Source organism: Mytilus californianus, unplaced genomic scaffold (assembly GCF_021869535.1).
Source record: "Mytilus californianus isolate M0D057914Y unplaced genomic scaffold, xbMytCali1.0.p SCAF_1, whole genome shotgun sequence".
Lineage (NCBI taxonomy): Eukaryota > Metazoa > Mollusca > Bivalvia > Mytilida > Mytilidae > Mytilus > Mytilus californianus.
In genome coordinates this window covers 36,323,818-36,350,415 of record NW_026262581.1, presented here as the reverse complement: position 1 = coordinate 36,350,415, position 26,598 = coordinate 36,323,818, and the positions used below count along the sequence as shown (strand labels likewise).

The 26,598-nt window shown below is 33.1% G+C and overlaps 2 protein-coding genes across 3 annotated transcripts in view; one reads left to right on the top strand and one right to left on the bottom strand.

Annotated features, from left to right (window-relative positions):
- Positions 1 to 8,511: 8,511 nt before the first annotated feature.
- On the bottom strand, positions 8,512 to 26,547 carry LOC127703133 (protein LLP homolog). 2 transcript variants are annotated; one of them, XM_052207626.1, is made up of 4 exons: positions 26,487 to 26,547; positions 15,460 to 15,613; positions 10,933 to 10,974; positions 8,512 to 9,655 (listed from the first exon to the last, which is right to left on the bottom strand). In XM_052207626.1, the coding sequence occupies exons 2-4, from the start codon at positions 15,611 to 15,613 to the stop codon at positions 9,498 to 9,500; spliced, it is 354 nt and encodes a 117-aa protein (XP_052063586.1). In that variant the 5' UTR covers positions 26,487 to 26,547; the 3' UTR covers positions 8,512 to 9,497. The 2 variants fall into 2 exon arrangements, with proteins under 2 accessions (XP_052063586.1, XP_052063577.1); XM_052207617.1 differs by having other exon boundaries at positions 26,471 to 26,546.
- The window catches only part of LOC127702496 (mitochondrial mRNA pseudouridine synthase RPUSD3-like), a 41,584-nt gene continuing 28,894 nt past the window's right edge, over positions 13,909 to 26,598 (top strand). The window contains exon 1 of the mRNA XM_052206715.1: positions 13,909 to 14,027. Coding sequence (XP_052062675.1) covers positions 13,949 to 14,027 — 79 coding nt within the window. The 5' untranslated portion in view covers positions 13,909 to 13,948. The remainder of the gene's footprint in view (positions 14,028 to 26,598) is intronic.

The following is a 26,598-nucleotide window of genomic DNA, read 5'->3' as shown; positions in this document are numbered from 1 at the left end:
CATTAGGACTAAGTCTTGATAATAAAATAGATATAAATGTTTGGATTGATGAATTAATGATGGCACTCAGGGGCGGATCCAGCCATTTTTAAAAAGGGATGCCAACCCAGGATAAAGGGGGGTCCAGTCATATGTCTTTATTATAAAGCATTGATCGTAAAAAGGGGGGTTCCAACCCCTGCCCCCCTTGGATGGCCCCCAAAAAGGGGGGTTCCTAAATATGCAATCTGTATTTTTGTATGTTAAGCGTGTCCCGTCGTCGGGTTTCTAATCCAGACCTGCCCCCCTTGGATAGCCCCCAAAAAGGGGGGTTCCTAAATATGCAATCTGTATTTTTGTATGTTAAGCGTGTCCCGTCGTCGGGTTTCTAATCCAGACCCACCTATCCCTCAGTGTGTTCGAATATGAATGTTTGTTTAGTGTTGAGAAGAGTGGGGGGGGGGGCTTTTTTTGATAAAACCGTAACATATAAAATACATTTATGATTACCTTCATTAAACTGATACTTGTAAGTACTTTGGGTTATAAATATTGCCTTTATCTTTAGTCTCTCCTACCACTTCAAACGCCTGACTCAAAATGTCGTCCGCCTTATACCCGTCCATATTGACAACTGCATACAAGGGATCACAAGCATGAAGTATTTTCTTTTTGTAATTAAAATGCACGCATGGATTTAACGGGCAACTTTGACATTTGTAAAATCTACTCACTTGTCAAAGTAAGGTTACTAGTGGGGTTTCATCTAAAAAACATATTCTTTTTTCTTATTAATCATGGTTTGATATTGTCAATAAAATGCTATCCGTTCTTTTTCATTTAATATTCAATGTAAACAAATATAGGGTTTAGCATCGGTTGTAAGTTAGTTATACACTTCGGGATACGGCGTGTCTGGATGAGAAACCCCTATCCCTTAGTGTATAACTATTAGTTAATTCGTATTTATATTTGGAGGACATTTTTGATTTTTTTCAAATAAGGTCAGTTTTCTTTAAATGATATCGCACATTCCTACTTAGTACTAATATACTGATATGTATGAATTGAATGAGTTTATTTGCAAAAAGCATATACATGCTATCGTAATCAAAACATAGTTACAAATATGACTCAATGATAAACAGAGAATGTATTGTATAGATGAGTTGTATGAATGGTCAAAAAGAGTGATTTTAGAATAAAAGGTGCGTATGAAAGACCAAAACCCACACATTGTATATAAAATAGTGGTCAAATCAGATAAACTAATCGACACAGTAAATAATCATTTTTAAGTATGTATTTAAGCCAAATTATACAAATATCTCAATTTTAGTGAAAATGCAATAGTACTAACGTAAAAGTAAATAGATAAAATAATTTCAGGTATCAAAAATAATAATGTTTTAATTACAGATATTTAACTGTTCCAATATTTTACATGATCTGGGAACAGTATATCTAACAATATATATGTTCCTGACATGATGTAGTACCATAAGTTCCGGACCTTTAATTGTACCTCATATAAGGTAAGTTTTGTAATCTGTTTATATGTGTGTTTTTGAGCTTAACATGTGTCTTAAGCTCGACTTTAATATATGTTTTAGCAAGCTTATTGTGTTATGTTGCTATATGCTTTGCTTTGCGTACTAATACAATGGTGTTATAAATTTTAATAGAATGGCCTGAAAAATGACTAGCAGTGGAATGTTTGCCGGGTAGTCAACTTAATATGTTAAGGATGTACTTAGGTGAAATTAAAAAAATTAAAACTATAAGTCAGAAGAGCATTAGCTAAGAAATAACATAAGCTAAAACATATTGATAGATTATGGAACTCCTTTTCGAGATATTTAAGTTTTAAAAAAGGCGGGAAAAGGCTGACTCGGACTTTAACCTTATATTTGCATTGGTACCATTTGGGTATCAATCGAAAGAAAAGAAATCTCGAATCTGCTTAAATTTTGTGGTAAATGACCTTTTATGAGCTATTGAATTCTTATATGAAAAGAAAAATGGGTGTTAACTTATGGGGCAAAATATTTTACCTTTTATCGTAGCAAGGATTTGTATAGTAATCTTACTATACAAATCCTTGATCGTAGGAAAAAACATCGGAGTGCGAACATCTGGCAAAATTCCTAAACTTGACCTAAGTGCATCCTTAAATATTAAGATGTATAATTTATGATGAGTTTCCCATGGTTTACATTCTTTATACACAATTTGGAAAAGTCCAAAACACGGAAAACGAGTTTTCCAGTAGGAAATATTTGAATACTGTATTTTTGATATTGTCGTCTAAAATGAAGAGAGTTACCTTTCTTTGTACTGATTATTTGTATTTGTAATGCATGATCGTTTAAAAAAAGGGAGAATATATTTTTTGTTCTTTTTAAATATTTTTTTGTTAATGCCACATATATATATATTTGTATTGTTTATTGTTTAATAGTGTTATCTCATGTATTATTATTATGAAGTAGCAAAATGGATTTTATACTAAATGAATATATCTTATCTTATTTGATGAAAATTATTGACCTGAGGGCGGGGGGAGGGGCAACCCATACCATATTGTCAGCTATACAGCTGCCCCGACATTGCTTGTTTACTGTACTGTGGCTAATGTTTCCTACATAGTCAGCATCTCTGCTGTCAAGTTTATCATCATATGGGTTTATATCAGTCTTAATTTTTTTTGCAGATGTTTCATGGTCTACTTCCAATAGTAAAATTAAGTCTGTAAGTCACTAAGACATTCTATTGACATGCATCATGGTAATATATTCAATCCTCTTTTAAACCGCCTCGGTAGTCCAGTGGTAGTGTGTTCGCCTCCGGAGGCGGTTCTCAGTGCTTGAAGCCCAGCAGAATCGAACTAGACTTAAAATATGTATATGCTACTTCTTCGATAACCACACTGCATTAAGAAGAAACAGCAAAGACTGGTCAGTCAGCATGGAGTCAGAATAATATGTCCGGGTAGGGTGACACATTTTCATGCAGACTGTTACCTTGTGAACTAGCATGTTAGTCTAGGAGAGGTACAAAATGATCAGCAAAACAATTTCTACAAACATTTCAACCATAGCAAAATTGTAAGCTCTCTTCTTAAAGAAGATATTGCCTTTGCATGACAATTTTTACCCATATCTTGTGCAAAAAACTATATTAGAGAGAAACTAAAAATAGAAAATAATTATCAGCAATAAAAAGAGGTCATGAATTATATTATTGTAATCAAATCATGAGAATGCACATTGGTCCCAGGTGAGCGACTTTAGATCTTCTCTGTTTAAGAATATAAATGACAGACATTGACGTCTTTACACTAAATCCATTGGATGTTGGATGTGTACTGATTGATATTTTAGTCTTAGATACATGATTTTTTTATTAGTTGTTATTGGCTTTGAACTAGCTGTCAGTAACTGGGAGTACTCTCAGATCTGTACATAGTGTCTTTTGTTGTTAGGGATGAGGGATGGATATATAACCTGCATGCCACGTCCTGTCTGTGATTTTGTTTGATGTTTTTCTTTGGATCGATCTGATGAGTTGAACCTTTTTCAAATGATTTTTATAGTGTGTTCTTATGTTGTGCTGTTTTACCACTGTCCCAGGTTAGGGGAGGGTTGAGCGCTCACAAACATGTTTAACCCCGCCACATTCTTTATGTGCCTGACCCAAGTCAGGAGCCTGTAGTTCAGTGTTTGTGTTTTGGTTCACGTCTGTCATATATGTTTTTCGTAAATTGTTTTGTTATAAATTAGGCCATTAGTTTTCTCAATTGAATTGTTTCATATTTTTCATGTCGGGGCCTTTATAGCAGACTATAAAGTATGGGTTTTCTCATTGTCCTATAATTGCTTACATCCACTTTGTTTTAACTTTGGTGGATATATTGGCAATCATACCACATCTCCTCATCTTGAAAGGGCTGCAGATAAATAAACTAGCAAAAGTCAGAATGACAATGAATAGTCTAACACAAACAATGTATTAAACAGTTGTGTATAAAAGCGAAAATAAATGTTCCTGTGTTGAAGCCACAGAAAAAATAAACACGCATGGCAAAAGAGAGAAAAGATACAAAATGGATAATCAAACTCATAAGTTGACAATGTCATGGCAAAAAAACGAAAATTGACCAAAAAGACAAACAACACTATACAAAACACAACATTGAAAACTAAAGACTGAGCAACACGAACCCAACCAAAAACTGGGGATGATCTCAGGTGCTCCAAAAGGATAAGCAGATCCTGATCCACATGCTAAATAATTTGTACATATACGTACTGTATTAAAATATCTATTGACAGTTAAATTCAAATTTTCATCAAATTAATGTAACCACTGTTTATCATCACCACCGGAAATTGGGTACCAACGAAGTGTAGAGAAAGGAGAAAAAAACAAACAAGGTAAGAAATCCTTCAATTTCAACCATTTCTACCGTTTTGATGAGGTTACCACTTATGAAATGATTTTCTGATAGATAGTGCTTTAATTTCTTATGCCAATAAATAACAAACAAAGACAAGATTTTGTGTTATACTTCAAAACAGTGCACTTGGTACCAGAAAATTTAGAGGTCAATCGCCCTCTGACGTCCCGCTGGCCAGATTTTCAACTTTTTTTCATTCTTTTTCCAGAATTTTTTTTAGATTATGATAGTGTGACATCATAATTACTGACTTTTGCTATCAATAATATCGTTAAAAACTAATCAAGCCTAGGGTATGGCAACTTGCTAATGTTTACAGATTTACAGTACGGCAACTTGCTAATGTTTACAGATTTACAGTACGGCAACTTGTTTTCCTACTGTATGGCAACTTGCTAGCTTTAAAAAAAATATATGCCGTCCTTTTCACGAAATAGCGGTACGAGATCATATACCTAATTATGCATTATATCTCTTATATATCCGAGTTAACATATGTCATTCAGATATGAGATGCAATGTAATGTAGTCAATTTTGATACATTGAACAAATAAAAAATTTGTTTATTTTTTCTCCCAGTCATAGAATTATGATTTAAAAAATAATAAATATTAATAAAGCGTTTACAATTTGAAAACTATACATATGACAGCGGATAAATGTTTTGACTTTCTTTTACACTTTTGATGTGTCTTTGACAGACTATATATATATATACAACTCGTTTAAACATCAGCCCAACAATATTAGATCTGTAAATTTGCCTTCGCAAATTTTTTGTTCTTCCCTCGCCGGGATTCGAACTCATGCTACTGAGATATCGTGACACCAAATCGCCTGCACTGTATCCGACACGCTAGACCAATCGACCACCTAGGCTTATACTCATATAGGTAAATGACAGCTATCATTAGCAAAACATATTCAAAGGATATTTAACATACACATTTTATGTAAACTAAGACTATTTGAACTCGGTTAACCTTGTGAGAAAATCTTTTCATACACGCTGAAGAATGACTTGCCTTACACTTGGAAAAAATGTCTTCTCCATATTATTTCTTTAAACAGGTATTCAGTTTGCCAAATAGGGACCAGGTCACAAAATATAGTTTAAGATTTATAACAGTCTACATAAATTACTAGTTAGATATCGTTTTCTTAAGAAAAAAAAAAATTGGTTGTTCTTATGCTGTTAATTGTCCTGTGAGGGGAAATTTGAGCACTCACAAGCATGTTAAACCGAGCTACGTTCTATATGTGCCTGTCTATGGCAAGCCGTTCTCGTCAAAACTATGTTTAAACCATTTTTCGAAAAATTTACACTGAGAATTAAAAAAAAACACACTGAGATTAAAAAACCTAAAAACACACACTGAGAATTAAGAATTACACACTGAGATTTCATAAAATGCACTGAGATTACAAAAATGAAAAACACACACTGAGATACCAGAGGGCTTAGTTTTCCTCTAAGGATTTAATAACCGATTACAGAGAAGTGCCAGATTTAAAGATGATGTTATCATCTGCATAGTTATATTATTCATAGTGTTTTACAAAATAACACATGGCCAAGTATATTTGTTGCTCTGTTACATATTTTTTTTGTTCATTATTTTGTACATAAATTAGGCCGTTAGTTTTCTTGTTTGGATTGTTTTATATTTGTCATTTCGGAGGCTTTTATAGCTGACTATGCGGTATGGGCTTTGCTCATTGTTGAAGGCCGTACTGTGACCTATAGTTGTTAATTTCTGTGTCATTTGGTCTCTTGTGAAGAGTTGTCTCATTGGCAATCATACCACATCTTCTTTTTTATATACCGGTAGTTTGTTCTTATGGTGTGCTGTTCCCAGGTTAGGGGAGGGTTGGGCACCAACAAACATGTTAAACCCTGCAGCATGCTGTATGTGTCTATCCCAGCCAGGAGCCTGTAATTCAGTGGTTGTCGGTTGTTGCTGTTTATCATAATTGGTTTTTTAAATTGTTTTGTATACATTTAAGTCAGACCATCATTTTTTTGTTTGAATTGTTCTACATTTGTCATGTCGGGGGCCCTTTATAACATGTTATGCTGTATGGTGACCTATAGTTCCTACCTAACTTTTATGTCATTTGGTTTTTACATGAGCATATTTATTAGTTACATGATCAATGGATATATATATATATATATACTTTTTATAATTGCACAGACTATGTGTGGTAAAACCAAGTATAATTGCAAGTATCCCAATGATTTAAGGGTGGAAATTTTAAATTTTATTTTTGTCGAGCCTGCGACTTTTGTCGCAGAAAGCTCGACATAGGGATAGTGATCCGGCGGCGTTAGCTAACTTCTTAAAAGCTTTATATTTTAGAAGATGGAAGACCTGGATGCTTCATACTTTGTATATAGATGCCTCATGTTACGAAGTTTCCGTCAGTCACATGTCCAATGTCCTTGACCTCATTTTCATGGTTCAGCGACTACTTGAAAAAAAAGTTCAGATTTTTTGGAATGTTAAATTCTCTCTTATTATAAGTAATAGGATAACTATATTTGGTATGTGCGTACCTTGCAAGGTCCTCATGCCCGTCAGATAGTTTTCACTTGACCTCGACCTCATTTCATGGATCAGTGAACAAGGTTAAGTTTTCGTGGTCAAGTCCATATCTGAGATACTATAAGCAATAGGTCTACTATATTTGGTGTATGTAATGATAGTAAGGGGTACATGTCTAACTGGCAGGTGTCATCTGACCTTGACCTCATTTTCATGGTTCAGTGGTCATAGTTTAGTTTTTGTGTTTTGGTCTATTTTTCTAATACTGTATGCAATAGGTCAACTGTATTTGGTGTATGGAAATATTGTAAGGTGTACATGTCTAGCTGGCAGGTGTCATTTGACCTTGACCTCATTTTCATGGTTCAGTGGTCAAAGTTAAGATTTTGAGTTTTGGTCTTTTTTTCTAATACTATATGCAATAGGTCAACTATATTTGGTGTAATATATAATATTGTACGATGTTCATGTCAGTCTGGCAAGTTTTATTTGACCTTGACCTCATTTTCACGGTTCATTGCTCAATGTAAAGTTTTTGTGTTTTGGTTTGTTTTTCTAATACTGTATGCAGTAGGTCAACTATATTTAGTGTATGGAAATATTTTACGATGTACATGTCAGTCTGGCATGTTTTATTTGACCTTGACCTCATTTTCAAGGTTCATTGTTAAATGTTAAGTTTTTGTGTTTTGGTCTGTTTTCCTAATACTGTATGCAGCAGGTCAACTATATTTGGTGTATGGAAATATTTAATGATGTACATGTCAGTCTGGCAGATTTTATTTGACCTTGACCTCATTTTCATGGTTCATTGCTTATGTTATGTTTTTGTGTTTTGGTCTGTTTTTCTTACACTTTAAGCAATAGGTCAACTATATTTGGTGTATGGAATGATTGTAAGGTGTACATGTCTAGCTGGCAGGTGTCATTTGACCTTGACCTCATTTTCATGGTTCAGTGGTCAAAGTTAAGATTTTGAGTTTTGGTCTTTTTTTCTAATACTATATGCAATAGGTCAACTATATTTGGTGTATGGAAATATTTTATGGTCTTTATGTCAGTCGCGCAGTTTTTATTTGACCTTGACCTCATTTTCACAGTTCATTGCTCAGTGTTAAGTTTTTGTGTTTTGGTCTGTTTTTCTTAAACTATAAGCAATAGGTCAACTATATTTGTTGTATGGAAGAATTGTTAGCTGTACATGCCTGCCTGGCATGGTTCATCTGACATTGACCTCATTTCCATGGTTCATTGGTCAATGTTTAGTTTTCTTGGTTAATGTTAAGTTTATGTGACAGTTGTAAGAAAGCTTTATATTTAGGACTATCAACATAATATCAATGATTAGTAAAGAAGGCGAGACATTTCAGCGTGTGCACTCTTGTTCCAAAACAGTCTTGTAAGTATAGTGAATTGAAATACTGGTTGCACATGAAAACTCAAGTTATTTTTTTTATAGATATAATTAATTTTATGTATAAAATACAATTATGGCTTAATTGATTAAAAATAAAAAATGTGTATTAAATTTTTGGTAGAACATTTTATTGCATAAAAAAACAACAAATTTATTACACCCAGTAATAATAAATTTTCATCATTCAAATATCATAAATATAATAACTTGTGTTCTATTAAAATAAAATCCACAGTGACTGAATTTTTATATGTACATGTATTACATCAAGACAATGTTAAGTAAAACATTACAAATCATCAACTGCACAAGGTGGAAGCTAAACAATAACCTTGTCAACTTTTTTTAGTTTTTAGATTATGTTAATTTCTTTACCTGGTATTCATAAAACTATGGAAACAGCCTCATAAAATATTTGAAACGATCAGGTTTCATTCTTATACCTGTAAAGAATTTGATATAAAACATTTTCTTCACATTTGATAAATAATTTAAATCATGTAAATGCCAGATTTTAAGAATTTGACCAAAATCCAAATGTAGAAAATATTTTTTTGGTTGATCCTACAACAGTTGACTACATTGTGAACATGAGTTACATGACATTAGTAGACTTTTGTCCATTTACTTGTAAGTGTAGGTTTGAAATGGCTACGTTGTGTGTTTTTTTTTATGCACAGCGTAACAGGTTTATCTTGTTTTCTCCAAATAACAAACAAATTATATAAAAGACCCTCAAAATCATTTTTTTTCAACCTAGGTGATAAACTAACTTATCAAATATGAAATGACGACAAAGTTTTTGAACATATTAATCTATTTTCAATCTCATTTTAAACAGTCTTCACACTTTTTTGACAATCTTGTAAATAGATGCATTTAATGAATAACCTCAATTATATCCCATACAATTTACTTTCTTTATATCATTAATGATTAAATGTCAGAATGTAAATTTGTGGAAGAAAATTATGCTGAACAATGAAAATACTGTACAGAATGACAAATCATTTCCAATGACGTCAGCAGATTATTAGACAAAAGTGTCCATAACTTTGAAAAACTTCACTCAGCATTTAATCAAAATTATTTTCATTTCTTTCCTTTTCCTGCTCGTTTGGTTTTCTGTGTCTTATTCTTTTTCTTCTGCTTTTTAATTTGTCTAGAGTTCATCCACACTGGGTAATTTCCATGTTCATCTAACTTTGTCTTTGTGTTATATTTTTTTCCTGAATCAAGGTCCATGTTTTCTGAAAATAAAAAGAATATAACATGTAAATATGTATCTTTGTACTGCCATCTAGATAACAGTGACAACATTTGAAAAGATCTTACTAATAATGATGCATCCACTGATATTATATAATGACTGTCTGACTTGTACTTGCTTGGATTCTGATCATAACTCAAAACTTAACAAGAGTCACTCAAGCATAAAATAATAAACTGTTGAAACAAATAATCTTAGTGGAAATGAAATGTGCTAATGCTAATACAACCACATACCAAAATCATTCACTTACAATAATGGTTCATCTTAAGACTGACCTTATCACAAACTTTAACACATAAACCATGCAAAAGTGTCGAAGTCAATAAAGCACGCCTGAGAGGGCAGGCCAAATAATATCCATGGATAAGAGATGTGCTAATGCTAACTGTATACCAAACATTATATGCATTGACTTACCATTAGTGGTTTCCCTTACACTGACCTTATTACAAACTTTAACATGAAAACCATGCAAAAGTGTCAAAGTCAAGAGGGCATTCCAAATAATCTCCATGGATAAGAGCTGTGCTAATGCTAACTTATACCAAATATCATATACATTGACTTACCATTAGTGGTTTCCTTTAAACTGATCTAATTACAATCTTGCACAATTGAAGTAAGCAAAAGTAGACCATGACTGAGGAGGAGAGCCAAATAATTTGAGTGGTAATGAGATGTTCCAACTACATATCTAATATCATTGACTTACAATCTATTATTAATGTATCCCCTTAAAATGACCATGATGACCTAATCACAAACTTTAACAATCTGTTGATTCTGCCACAGCTGGACACAGCACACCTTTGTCATGCCTATCTGACACAGTCGAGGTGATACAAAAAACCAAACCTGAATTGTTCATGCATTAAATTAATTTAAGGCCAGTGTTGCCCAACTTTAAAAGATATTGTAAACCACTTTTCAAGATGCAACCATTAGATACTATTATTATATTCATATGTGGATCCACGATTTTGATAAAAGCAAACTAAACAACTTGTAAGAGGAGTCGGACAGTCGATGCATTAACCATGTTTGTAGATCCAAAAGGGTTCTGAAGCCCCTGGCCACACACTGCCTTTCCCTCTCCCCTGATCCTCTAATACTCAGCTTTCAAGCTTATTAAAACAAGAATGTTTAATGTTTTTATATGTATACAGTATATACATGATATATGCAATTCTTGACTGCAGAAATAGTCATAATAAATTAAACCACTTAAGACATCCATGTATGTGTTAAAATTACCTTCATCTCTTATTTCTTGGACAACATCAGAACCTTTTCTCACTGAAACAAAATTTAAATAGTTTATACACAGTACAATAGATTCTTGGGCAGTTTTAAAAGTGAATTTTTATAATGAAAAACAACCTTCTAGTATCTGATTTATATACATTTTTTTTTGTTTAAATAAATTTTATTGCCCAATAGGACAAATAGATCTGGCAAAAGACTTGCAACTTAGTAATGTACATGTGTATTCTTCTTTATTTTAAAAAGTTGGTGGCTTTACTACAATGAACAGGATTATTGATGAATCATAATAACCAAAACAGATTACAAGCATTTCAAGAAAGATGCCAAAATCTGTACTCATAAAGATATGGACAACATAATGAATGCTATAAACAGACCTTACATAAGTGTTAAGTTTCTTACCAATATTTTATATAAAAGGAATTATTTTTCTAATCTACACTAGCCTGACTAGTAGAATTGTAAACATGGTAAACACCAAAAGATTCATGACTTATAATTTATTAATAATTCAATTTTTATCATATCCTTTAAGCATTCTCACAACTGCCGAATTCTGACTACAGACAGGCAGAGCTCAGACTTAAATATGGTTGTTCCTTTTTTGACAAAACGTGTTTCTGTAATGAAATCAATTTTTGAATTGTTTATTTCAGATTGGATTTAATTATATATACCAGTCAAGGGTCTAACTTAAATAAGTTATTAGAGAAAAATAACATACATTTGTTATTGAGGGCTAAAAAATCAAAAATCTGTGATAACATATGTATGTTACATGTTTCAAAGGGGCATTATACATCCTTTATTTTGTTAAATCGTGTACTAGTTCTATTGATATTATAATTGTCTTTATTTATATTAAACTTTAGAAAGATATAACAGCCCATAGTTTGCTAATCATGCATAACACACCCATGTTATTACAGAAAAAGTATGCCTGTAATAACTAAAGGGTGTTATTACAGCTTCCCTACATCTCTTCAAAGCCTTTTCACAATGTATTTTAATTTATTGTAATAAATAATGATAAGAGCATGTAATGAGGTTCTGCGCAAGCTTCCTAGTCATTCCCAAGTGTCTCATGTAATAAGTTAAATGCCTGTAATAACTAAGCATTGTTATTACAGCTAAGTTATTACTTAAAAGCCTTGTCTAATTGATTTACCATGGTTGATCAAAAATGTATTAATTGAATTGGAAAATTAGTTTTCAAGGTTATGTATTAAGTTACTGCGCAAGTTTCAAGAATTCCCAAGTGCCCACTGAAAATAAAAAAATTTATGGTACATTTAACTGATAACAAACATATGTTACTACAGATTAAGAGAAAGTATCCATAATAACACATGTATGTTATTTTTCTCTAATAACTTATTCAAGTTACACCCTTGACTGTATACCTTAAGCCTTTTGGTCAGTAATTTTCTGAAATATCTATGAATGCATTCCGTCAAAGCAGATCTACATTTGTGAAGAAAGCACATAAAATTGGTGAAAACATTCTTAAATTTGTTCTTTTGATTCAAATGTACATCTCTTTTGAAAGAATGCAAGCACAATGTCATGTTTTTCTCTGACTGTTTATGACGTCTTTACACTAAATCCACTGGATGTTAGATGTGTACGGATTGATAATTTAGTCTTAGATGCATGATTTTTTTATTAGTTGTTAGTGGTTTTGAACTAGCTGTCAGTATAACTGCGAGTACTCTCAGATCTGTACTTAGTGTCTTTTTGTTGTTTGGATGTACAAGTACCCGTTCACGTCCACTTGTAATTGTAGTACAATGTATTTGTATTTTTATCCATCTGATGAGTTAAGCCTCTTTCAACTGATTTTTATAGTTCGTTCTTATGTTGTACTATTACACCACTGTCCCAGGTTAGGAGGAGGGTTGGGATCCCGCTAACATGTTTAACCCCGCCACATTCTGTATGTATGTGCCTGTCCCAAGTCAGGAGCCTGTAATTCAGTGGTTGTCGTTTGTTTATGTGTAAATATTTGTATTTCGTTCATTTTTTGTACATAAATTAGGCCGTTAGTTTTCTCGTTTGAATTGTTTTACATTGTCATTTCGGGGCCTTTTATAGCTGACTGTGCGGTATGGGCTTTGCTCATTGTTGAAGGCCGTACGGTGACCTATAGATGTTAATTTCTGTGTCATTTGGTCTCTTGTGGAGAGTTGTCTCATTGGCAATCATACCACATCTTCTTTTTTATAAGCAATAATATTTCATAAAATAAATTAAATAAACATGATAAATGCATTATGTGTATTTTTTTTCCATTTTTAGTTAGGTTTAAATGTGCAAAGTTATAGCAAAATCTGTGACAATGCCCTTTTACTGTTCTTTGACCTTATGGAGTTCTTTGTGAACAATTTTGTTGTTATCAGGGAGCTTGACTTACAAAATGGTGATTATGGCAATTAAAACTAGACATCATTGAGATATGGGAGCAATCTCTGTGGGACCCGCTGTAAATAACAGGTTTCTATTTGACTATTAAAGTTGTTAGTGGTTGAATCTCTTAGAGCAGGTTACATGTGTTATTAAACAGTACACCGGATGCACTTTACCCTTATTTTTAGAAATATAATATAAAAGAAAAAAAAACTTCTTGAAAAAGACAGGTTATTTTGCATTACTTGTCAAGCCAGAATTATGCCATTTAAATTGTTGGAACTTTGTACTGTATCTGTATTCACTAGATTGAATAGTTCTTGTGTTTACCTATAAAACAGTCCATTTTTAAAGCACAGTAAATATTTTAATCATGTGGAAATCTATACCTCAGTAGTCCTAGGCTCAACAAAAATACATCAGATTGAATTATTTGATTGGTTTAAATTTGTTGTGTTGCCAATCTCCCTATCTTGGTTTATTTTATCTTTCAGAGTACAGTGATAACACAACATGTCCTGGTGGACAAAATGGTGGAGTAATATCTCCACATATAACTATACACAAGAGAACAGAACTAAGCCAGTTGTATGGATTGATGGAAAAAGACATAAAGTTGAATTCTGCAGCAAATGTTAAGGACTACAATGACAATGATCAGCATCAGTTTTCGTGTGGTAAAAAATTTGTTGTATATACATTATGCACACCCTCTAGCAGTCAGGAATATAACTATCATGTCTATCATGTCTAGGGTTATTAGAGAAAATATCTTGCATGTGTTATTACAGATACTTTCATGAGTTGTCTACTCTTTATTCCTTAAATTTTCTAAATCTGTAGTAACATATGTTTGTTATCTGTTAAATAAATCATAAATATTTTAATTTTTAGTGGGCACTTGGGAATTCTTGAAACTTTGCGCAGAAACTAAATACATACATAGCCTTGATAACTAATTTTCCGATTAAATTAATACATTTTTCATCAACCACGGTAAATCAATGAGACAAGGCTTTTAAGGGATAAACTAAGCTGTAATAACAAGGCTTAGTTATTAAAGGCATGTAACTTATTATATGAGACACTTGGGAATTACTGGAAAGCTTGCCAGAACCTCATTACATGCTCATTATTTCTTACAACAATAAATTAAAATACATTGTGATTAAGCATGATGTATGTCTGAGCAAAGGCTTTGAAGTGATGTAGAGAAGCTGTAATAACACCCTTTAGTTATTACAGGCATATTTTTTCTGTAATAACATAGGTGAACTATGCATGATTAGCAAACTATAAACTGATATATCTTTCTATTGTTTAGTATACAAAACAATAATATTAATATCAATAGAACTTGTATACATTTAAAAAAAACAAATGATGTATATTGGCCCTTTGAAACATGTACATGTAACATACATATGTGATCACAGTTTTTTTATTTTTAGTCCATAATAACTATGTTATTTTTCTCTAATAACCCTATAGAATTATACCCTTGACTGTCTAGTGTTGGTTAATATATGTATGTCAAGTATAAACTTTGAAATCATCATAGTTCTCAAGATATAGAGCAGACATGATCTGTACCATAGGACAGGGGGGTTGTCAACTGAAACCAAAGTTTTTGACCTTGACCTTTGACCTAGGAAGTTGTACATACATTATGACACACCCTCTGGTGTTGGTTAATATACATGTCAAGTATCAACTTTGAAATCATAACGGTTCTCAAGATATAGAGCAGACCTGATCTTTACCACAGGACATGGGGTTGTCAACTGAAACCAAAGTTTTTGACCTTAACCTTTGACCTAGGAAGTTGTACATACATTATGACACACCCTCTGGTGTTGGTTAATACATGTCAAGTATAAACTTTGAAATCATAACTGTTCTCAAGATATAGAGCAGACACGATTTTTACCATAGGACATGGGGTTGTCAACTGAAACCAAAGTTTTTGACCTTGAACTTTGACCTAGGAAGTTGTACAAACATTAAGTCTGAGCATTACTACAGACAAGAGCAGTATAAACTTCATGAGATGTACATTTACCATGTTTAAGTTAAATAAAGAAAAATATTTTCCAGTGCAATGCTAACCTGTGAACATTTCTTTCATGTCTTCTTCCTTAATAGCAGAAGCAACATCAGTAGTAACTGTTTTCTTGAGGGTTTCTAATTCTTTTTTCCCATACCTTTCTCTTTTTATAGCTCTCATCTTCCTCTTGTGTTTGCTTCTGATACTTTTAGCCATCTAAAACATCAATAATTAGCATTAATAAAAATCAAGTACAAAAGTTAGAAATGTTTGTGAGGGTTTCACTCTCCCCTAATTTGGGACAGTGGTGTAACAACAAAAGAACAAACTACAATTTTGTATGTGCCTGTCCCAAGTAGGGAGCCTATAGTTCAGTGGTTGTCGTTGGTTCATGTCTGTCATATTTGTTTTTCGTAAAATGTTTCATTTTATCCTGTCAGGGTCTGTTATAGTCGACTATACAGTATGGGTTTTTCTCATTGTATAAGGCCGTAAAATTGCCTATAATTGCTAATATCCACTTCTTTTGAACTTTGGTAGACAGGTGTCTCATTTGCAATAATACCTGATCTCCTTATTTTTATATAAAAATCTGTTGGAAAGCAGGGATGATTCCAGGTGTTTTCAAGTGGGTCCCTTGACCATCAAATTGGGAATTTTTTATGCATTAAATCTAAGACGAAATAACATTATTTTTCCTGTAAAAATGTAAAATGTATATTAAGGTTTACCTGTACACTGCTGTAAGAAGTTGTAACATTTTGAATAATCCTGGACAGGCTACTGATAAAAATGATATATATGATTACCAGATCGCTTGACAGTTATTGGATTGAGACCAGGGAAGTTGTTACATGAAGATCATTGAACATGATGCACTATCTTTTGTAGGCTTGCATCTTAGCTATGGTAACCTTGGCCTTTTACATATATAACAGCTAACATAAACCATTGAAAATAAAATGCTTCGCTGGGGCGCAGCTTGATACGACCGCAGAGGTCGAACCCTGAACAGTTGGGGCAAGTATGGACACAAAATTCAAGCTTGATACAGCTATGACTTTGGATTGTCATTAAATATTTGACACAGCATAGGTTTCTGACACAGGATGAATGTGGTGTAAGAACTGGAAAAAATTTAATTTACCTATTATGGTGGAATATCCATAAACTAAATTGTTTGTTAATTTCAATATATCAAAGAATATGTAGAATTCAATGTTTGATGTAATGTAATAAAGTTGAAATTTGGACCGTTTTTGTTCAATGTGGACCAATTTGGTAACATGTATAAATAATCAAAAATCTAAATACATGGGAGCCCATTTAAATACATCATAAAGGTATTAAAATAGAAAGTGACATCATAGTCATGGCTAAAAAAAACAAAAATCCTTAATCAGCAACATTTAAAGTAATATCTAAAAATAAAATTCCTTTGTAACCATAAAAGCCCATTTAAATACATCATAAAGATATTAAAATAGAAAATGACATCATAGTCATGGCTAAACATAGCAAAAAACCCTTAATCAGCATCATTTAACAGTAATATCTAAAAATGGAAATTACATCATAAAGGTATTAAAATAGAAAATGACATCATAGTCATGGCTAAAAATAAACAAAATCCTTAATCAGCATCAGCAACATTTTATAGTAATATCTAAATATAAAATTCCTTTGTAACCATAAAAGCCCATTTAAATACATCATAACAGATATTAAAATAGAAAATGACATCATAGTCATGGCTAAACATAGCAAAAACCTTAATCAGCATCATTTAACAGTAATATCTAAAAATAAAAATTTCTTTGCAACCATAAAAGTAAAACAGAAAATGACATCATAATAATAGCTAAAAATAAACAAAAATTTTTTTTATTGGCAAATTTTAAATGGAGTTTATTATACTAAAACAATAAATTTGCAACCATAAACATGATAAAACCCCATTTAAACACATCATAAAAGTATTAAATAATTCAACTACATCATAAGGCTATAAAAATAGAAAATGACTTCATAGTCAAGGCTAAAGGTAAACAAAAAACCTTCATCAGCAAAATTTTATATTGGCAAATTTCCAATGAAGTTTATTACACTAAAATTGTTGGCAAATTTCCAATGCATTTATTAACAATAAAGTTATTGGCAAATTTCCAATTTACATAATTTAAAAGCAGTGTAGATGAGATATTTAAATGAGTTTGAATTACCAACCTTACACTGCTTTTAAATAATGTTCTTTACTCAATTATTTGTCTATTAAAATGGAAACCCTTGTTTTTTAACCTTTTTTCCCCTTATTCCTTAAACATTAGAGCCATAACCACCCCCCCCCCCCCCCCCCCCCCAAAGCCAATTATTACTTTCCAATGTAACCTAAATTTCCAATATACATAATTTTAAATTTCAGTTCCTCATGATATATAACCGTATCATTATTATTTTCTTTCATATATAAATCTGAAACAACCATCTATAAATGGAAAATTTTAAAGAAAAAAAAAGGAAAAAAAAAAATCCTACCCCCCACACATTTTTTCAACCCCCTTTTGATTCATCATCCCCCACCTCAATCACAACCTTCAATTTGTGGTATGGTACATTGCAATACAATTTCACAGAGATCCATACACTTGAACACAAGTTTTTGTTGCAAACTAAAAAAATCCTTATTTTCAACCAATATTTGGCCCCTTATTCATAAATGTTTGAGCAATTAACCCCAAAACTCAATTCCTACTTTCTCTTCGTGATAAAAAATAACTAACTTAAAATGTAAATTTTAAACAAAAAAAAAAGGAAAAAAAAAAATTACCCCTTTTTTGACCCCCGCCCCCCTTATGATTCATCACCCCCACCCCCCTTTCCCCCCAAACCAAGCTCAATAACAGCCTTGCCTTTGTGGTATGGTACCTTGTAATACAATTTTAGAGAGATCCATACACTTGAACACAAGTTATTGTCTAGAAACTAAAAAATGCTTATTTTAAACCCCTTTTTAGGCCCCTTATTACTAAACGTTTTGGGCAATTACCACAACACTCAATTCCAGCTTTCCCTTTGTGAAATGGAACCTTGTAGTAAAATTTCAGAAAGATCCATACACTTACACACAAGTTATTGTCATGAAACTAGAAAAATGCTTGTTTTTTGCCCCCTTTTGGCCCCTTATTCCTAAAATTTTGAGGCAATTAACCCCAAAATCAATCCCAGCATTGACCCTTTGTGATATGGAATCTTGTGGTACAATGTCAAAGAGATCCATATGCTAACACACAAGTTATGTCTGGAAGTTACAAAAATGCTTATTTTCGGCCCCTTTTTGGCCCCTAATTCCTTAACTGTTGGTACCATAACCCCTAAAATCAATCCCCACCTTCCTATTGTGGTATTGAACCTTATGATAAAATTTCATAGAGATCCATTCACTTAAACTAAAGTTAGAGTGCGAAAACCATTGTGTATTCGGACGACGACGCCGGACGACGACGACGACGACGACGCCAACGTCATACCAATATACGACCTCAAAATTTTTTTGCGGTCGTATAAAAATCATCCATTTGGTATTTTTTTTCAACAACAGGTCATCTTTATAAATTCACCTTGATTCAAATGGATTTCAAATTGAACTGGCCAATTATCGAATTTAGAAAAGCAATTACAAAAGTTTAAGTACTTAATTGATAAGATATTTTTGTGATTTTTGCTTGCTGTTTAATATGTAGAAGGTTGCCATAGTTTTGCTTTATGTGTAACCCTAAGACCATGAAGAAACAGGAAATTAAAGAATTGAACCATTGTATTTTAATATTATTTGGGTCATCTTCACATCTTTTGAAACATTTCCATAATGTTGACATCGATCCTATTTCATGAATGATCTATCATCCACATGTATTTTCAAACACGCTCAAACTTTTGTCTTTTGGGGAAATAGAGCCTGACTAAATATAAAATCATTTCTTTTACAATATAAAAAAGAAGATGTGGTATGATTGCAAATGAGACAACTCTTCACAAGAAACCAAATGACACAGAAATTAACAACTATAGGTCACCGTACGGCCTTCAACAATGAGCAACACCCATACCGCATAGTCAGCTATAAAAGGCCCTGAAATGACAAATGTATGTAAACCAATTCAAACAAGGAAAACTAACGGCCTAATTTAAGTAAAAAAAATGAACTAAAAACAAATATGTAACATATCAACAAAAGACAACCACTGAATTACATGTACAGGCTCCTGACTTGGAACAGGCACATACATACAGAATGTGGTGGGGTTAAACATGTTAGCAGGATCCCAACCCTCCCCCTAACCTGGGACAGTGGTGTTACGGTACAACATAAAAACGAACTATAAAAACCAGTTGAAAAAGGCTTTACTCATCAAACATGTCAGATGGATACAAATAGAAATACATATCACAAAAACACAGAGTCGACGTGGTCGGGTACTTGTACATCCCAACAACAAAGACACTAAGTACAAATCTGAGAGTACTCGCAGTTACTGACAGCTAGTTCAAAGCCAATAACAACTAATACAAAATAAAATGCTTCGCTGAGCGCAGCTGGATACGACCGCAGAGGTCCAACCCTGAACAGTTGGGGCAAAAATGGACACAATATTCGTGTTTGATACAGGTCTGAACAATGCTGAATTTGGATTGTAATTAAATATTTGACACATAATAGGTTTCTGACACAGAATAACTGTAGTCAAAGAACTTAGAATTGTTTATATGATTTGAATTTATATTCAATTTTTTGCTTTTGTGCAATACACCATGCTGTTGCGTATTGACCCCCCCCTCCCCTTTTAATTTGCAAAAAAAAAAAAATATTTGAAGAAATTTTCTTTTTAATTTCTGAAATCTGAAATGAGAAAAATTGCCCCCCCCCCCTAATTTTTTTTTCACCTCCCCCCTTTTCCAAAAAAAATTCTTTCCCTCAAGATATGGTCATAATCTCAATTCAAATTTCCAATGGAGTTTACAACCATAATTACCAATTTAAATACATCATAAAAGTCTTAAAATAGAAAATGACATACATAATCATGGCTAAAATTAATATTCCTTTAATAGTAACTTCTAATAAAATGCTCCGCAGGGCGCAGCTTGATACGACCGCAGAGGTCGAACCCTGAATAGTTGGGGCAAGTATGGACACAACATTCAAGCTTGATACAGCTTTGCATTTGGATTGTGATTAAATATTTGACACAGCATAGGTTTCTGACAAAGAATGAATGTGGTCTAAGAACTTAAAAATTTTAAATTGGACATTCACCTTTTATGGTCCAATATCCAAAATCTAAATACATGGTTAGATTCAGCATATCAAAGAACCCCAAGAATTCAATTTTTGATGAAATCAAACAAAGTTTAATTTTGGACCCTTTTGACCTCAATGTGGACAAAGTTGATAACGGGGCCCAAAAATCAAAAATCTAAATACATGGTTAGATTCAGCATATCAAAGAACCCCATATATTCAATTTTTGTTGAAATCAAACAAAGTTTAATTTTGGACCCCAATTTGGACCAACTTGAAAACTGGGCCCATAATCAAAAATCTAAATACATGTTTAGATTCAGCATATCAAAGAACCCTAAGAATTCAATTTTTGTTAAAATCAAACTAAGTTTAATTTTGGACCCTTTGGACCTTAATGTAGACCAATTTGAAAACCGAACCAAAAATTAAGAATCTAAATACATGTACACGGTTAGATTCGGCATATCAAAGAACCCCAATAATTCAATTTTTGATGAAATCAAACAAAGTTTAATTTTGGACCCCAATGTGGACCAATTTAAAAACGGGGCCCAAAATCCAAAAACTAAATACACGGTTAGATTCAGCATATTAAAGAACCCCAAGAATTCAAGAATAAAACCACATTGAAATTGGTAGAGAAATAAGCAATTTATACAAAGTATCTTCTTTTGCACAATACTGTGCAATTAAATATTTCTTGCTATTGCGCAATACTGTACAATTGACAATTTCTTGCTATTGCGCAATATTGTGCTATTGGATATTTCTTGCTTTTGCGCAATACTGTGCAATTGAAGATTTCTTGCTATTGCGCAATACTGTGCAATTGAAGATTTCTTGCTATTGTGCAATATTGTGCAATTGAAAATTTCTTGCTATTGCACAATACTTATAATAATTTACACATCCATTTTGGTGTGTATCTCCTACCATATCATTATTATTTGCTTTTAAATATAAATCAGAAATAACCAACTTAAAATGGAAAATTTTAAAAGAAAAAAGAAAAGAAAAAAAGAAAAAAATGAAAAAAAAAACCAAAAAAAACCCCAAATTTTTTGAACCCCCTTATGATTCATCACCCCCAAACTCAATCCCAGCCTTCCCTTTGTGGTATGGTACCTTGCAGTACAATTTCAGAGAGATCCATACACTTGAACACAAGTTATTGTCTGGAAACTAGAAAAATGTGTTTTTTGGCCCCTTTTTGGCCCCAAATTCCTAAAATATTGAGGCAATTACCCCCATCATCAATCCCAGCCTTCCCTTTGTGGTATGGTACCTTGCAGTACAATTTCAGAGAGATCCATACACTTACACACAAGTTATTGTCCTAAAACTATAAAAATGCTTGTTTTTTTGCCCCTTTTTGGCCCCTTATTCCTAAAATATTGAGGCAATTACCCCCATCATCAATCCCAGCCTTCCCTTTGTGGTATGGTACCTTGCAGTACAATTTCAGAGAGATCCATACACTTGAACACTAGTTATTGTCTGGAAACTAGAAAAATGCTTATTTTTTGCCCCTTTTTGGCCCCCAATTCCTAAATGTTTCGGCAATTACCCCCAAACTCAATTCCAGCTTTCCCTTTATGATATGGAAACTTGTAGTACAATTTCAGAAAGATCCATACACTTACACACAAGTTATTGTCATGAAACTAGAAAAATGCTTGTTTTTTGCCCCTTTTTTGGCCCCTAATTCCTAAAATTTTGAGGCAATTACCCCCAAAATCAATCCCAGCATTCCTTTTGTGATATGGAACCTTGTGGTACAATGTCAGAGAGATCCATACACTAACACACAAGTTATGTCTGGAAGTTACAAAAATGCTTATTTTTGGCCCCTAATTCCTTTACTGTTGGTACCATAACCCCCAAAATCAATCCCAACCTTCCTTTTGTGGTATTGAACCTTGTGGTAAAATTTCATAGAGATCCATTCACTTAAACTAAAGTTAGAGTGCGAAAACCAATGTGTCTTCGGACGACGACGACGACGCCAACGTCATACCAATATACGACCACAAAATTTTTTTTGCGGTCGTATAAAAATTAATTGACAGCTAATCACCTTAAGACAATACAACATCTTTATACATAATTTAAAAGTAATGTAAGGGAGGTAATCCAATTTTTTTTTTTTAATACTTTAAATGTATTTGGAGTACCTCTCTTACACTGCTTTTAAATTGTCCATTAACCAGGAAACCCTTGTATTTCCCCCTAATTCCTAAACGGTTTGAGCTATAACCCCCCAAAGTCAATCCTAACCATCCCTTTGTGGTATGGAAACTTGTGGTATAATTTCAGAGAGATTCATACACCCTTCCACAAGTTATTGTCTGGAAACTGGAAAAATGCTTATTTGGGCCCCTAATTCCTTAACTGTTGGTACCATAACCCCCAAAATCAATCCCAACCTTCCTTTTGTGGTATTGAACCTTATGGTAAAATTTCATAGAGATCCATTCACTTAAACTAAAGTTATTGTGCGAAAAACCAATGTGTCTTCAGACGTCGACAACGATGCCAACGTTATACCAATATACGACCGCAAACATTTTTTGCGGTCGTATAAAAGTCATGCATCTAAGACTAAATTAAAACAAGTTTTCATCATATTATATAACCGCCTCTGCTGGTCGATCTGCTTTTACGAGATCTGCGCCCATTAAAATTTATTCATCAATATTATATCAAAATTTAAATTTTGCTCTCTGCTCTCTTATCAAGATTTGAAAACGTTTTGACAACAAACTACCAAAAATTAAAGTTGCCTAAATTGGTGAGGCCAAAAAAAAATATATGTCTGTTTAAGATTACATACTTTAATAAAATGCTCCGCAGGGCGCAGCTTGATACGACCGCAGAGGTCGAACCCTGAACAGTTGGGGCAAGTATGGACACAACATTCAAGCTTGATACAGCTTTGCATTTGGATTGTGATTAAATATTTGACACAGCATAGGTTTCTGACACAGAATGAATGTGGTCTAAGAACTTAAAAATTTTAAATTGGACATTCACCTATTATGGTCCAATATCCAAAATCTAAATACATGGTTAGATTCAGCATATCAAAGAACCCCAAGAATTCAATTTTTGATGAAATCAAACAAAGTTTAATTTTGGACCCTTTTGACCTCAATGTGGACAAAGTTGATAACGGGGCCCAAAAATCAAAAATCTAAATACATGGTTAGATTCAGCATATCAAAGAACCCCATATATTCAATTTTTGTTGAAATCAAACAAAGTTTAATTTTGGACCCCGATTTGGACCAACTGGAAAACTGGGCCCATCATCAAAAATCTAAATACATGTTTAGATTCAGCATATCAAAGAACCCTAAGAATTCAATTTTTGTTAAAATCAAACTAAGTTTAATTTTGGACCCTTTGGACCTTAATGTAGACAAATTTGAAAACAGAACCAAAAATTAAGAATCTAAATACACAGTTAGATTCGGCATATCAAAGAACCTCAATAATTCAATTTTTGATGAAATCAAACAAAGTTTAATTTTGGACCCTTTGGACCTCAATGTGGACCAATTTAAAAACGGGGCCCAAAATCCAAAAACTAAATACACGGTTAGATTCAGCATATTAAAGAACCCCAAAAATTCAAGAATAAAACCCCATTGAAATTGGTCAAGAAATAAGCAATTTATACGAAGTATCTTCTTTTGCACAATACTGTGCAATTAAATATTTCTTGCTATTGCGCAATACTGTACAATTGACAATTTCTTGCTATTGCGCAATATTGTGCTATTGGATATTTCTTGCTATTGTGCAATACTGTGCAATTGAAGATTTCTTGCTATTGCGCAATACTGTGCAATTGAAGATTTCTTGCTATTGTACAATACTGTGCAATTGAAAATTTCTTGCTATTGCACAATACTTATTATATAATAATTTACACATCCTGTTTGGTGTGTATCTCCTACCATATCATTATCATTTGCTTTTAAATATAAATCAGAAATAACCAACTTAAAATGGAAAATTTTAAAAGAAAAAAAAAAGGAAAAAAAAAAAATCCCCCGCCCCCCCAAATTTTTTGAACCCCCTTATGATTCATCACCCCGAAACTTAATCCCAGCCTTCCCTTTGTGGTATGGTACCTTGCAGTACAATTTCAGAGAGATCCATACACTTGAACACAAGTTATTGTCTGGAAACTAGAAAAATGTGTTTTTTGGCCCCTTTTTGGCCCCAAATTCCTAAACGTTTAGGGCAATTACCCCCAAACTCAAACCCAGCTTTCCCTTTGTGATATGGAACCTTGTAGTACAATTTCAGAAAGATCCATACACTAACACACAAGTTATTGTCCTGAAACTAGAAAAATGCTTGTTTTTTGCCCCTTTTTGGCCCCTAATTTATAAAATATTGAGGCAATTACCCCCATCATCAATCCCAGCCTTCCCTTTGTGGTATGGTACCTTGCAGTACAATTTCAGAGAGATCCATACACTTGAACACAAGTTATTGTCTGGAAACTAGAAAAATGCTTATTTTTGGCCCCTTTTTGGCCCCCAATTCCTTAACGTTTCGGCAATTACCCCCAAACTCAATTCCAACTTTCCCTTTGTGATATGGAACCTTGTAGTATAATTTCAGAAAGATCCATACACTTACACACAAGTTATTGTCATGAAACTAGAAAAATGCTTGTTTTTTGCCCCTTTTTTGGCCCCTAATTCCTAAAATTTTGAGGCAATTACCCCCAAAATCAATACCAGCATTCCTTTTGTGATATGGAACCTTGTGGTACAATGTCAGAGAGATCCATACACTAACACACAAGTTATGTCTGGAAGTTACAAAAATGCTTATTTTTGGCCCCTTTTTGGCCCCTAATTCCTTTACTGTTGGTACCATAACCCCCAAAATCAATCCCCACCTTCCTTTTGTGGTATGGAACCTTGTGGTAAAATTTCATAGAGATCCATTCACTTAAACTAAAGTTAGAGTGCGAAAACCAATGTGTCTCTAAACTATATAATAGAATCATCCCTGGAAAAAGATACACTGTACTAATCTAAGACGTGTAAATGCACATGATGTAAGAGTACTCACAGTAACTAAAATCTAGTGAATAAAAAAACTGTGTTCTACTGGACATGTGCTGGACAGTTACAAATGTATCTGGTTATGTTAATTTACAGCCTTGCCTTTAGAGACTTTTACAAAAAGCTAAAAGTCTATCATCACCAATCAAAGATTTAAAAGCTTACAGCCTATATTTTAAAAGACCAATTTGATACCTCATGTCCGGTCCTTATAATCAATTGTCATGATTGTCTTTAAAACAGGGTGCAGAAGTTTCTTATTACTGCGATAAAAACTTTTTTTCTGGAATATTAAACCAAAGTGGTATGAGGCGAAAAGTCTAGAAAGCATGCACGTTTCTTCTATATAAGACTCCTCAGATTAGTGGTTCACGAATCGAAACAGTTTGGATATGAAAATCAAATTCTGCTGCAGCCTGCAGGTATAATTTAGCTGTTTAGACTTAGGAGGGCTAGCTGCTAAAACGTAGCTCTTAAGGTCCTTTTGATGATTTTGATATTTGCGGACCATAATTCAAAGGACAATAGAGCTACGTTTTCGCAGCTAGCCTATAGGAGGGCATGAAAGCAAAAATTGAAATATCCTTCCAATTGTCAACTTGTATTTATTATTTATTAAAGACCTGCCTAGACCTAAAAATTTGTGTGAAATTTAGTCGGGTGCTATAATAACGTATATACCTTTGTTTAAATATACCTTTTCTTCGTTATAAAAACTGTCACTTAGATTTCTTCCCCACGTGTTGAACGTAAACTTCCGGTTGGAAGATATATCTAAATTAAGTATGCTACACATACATTTTTTTGTA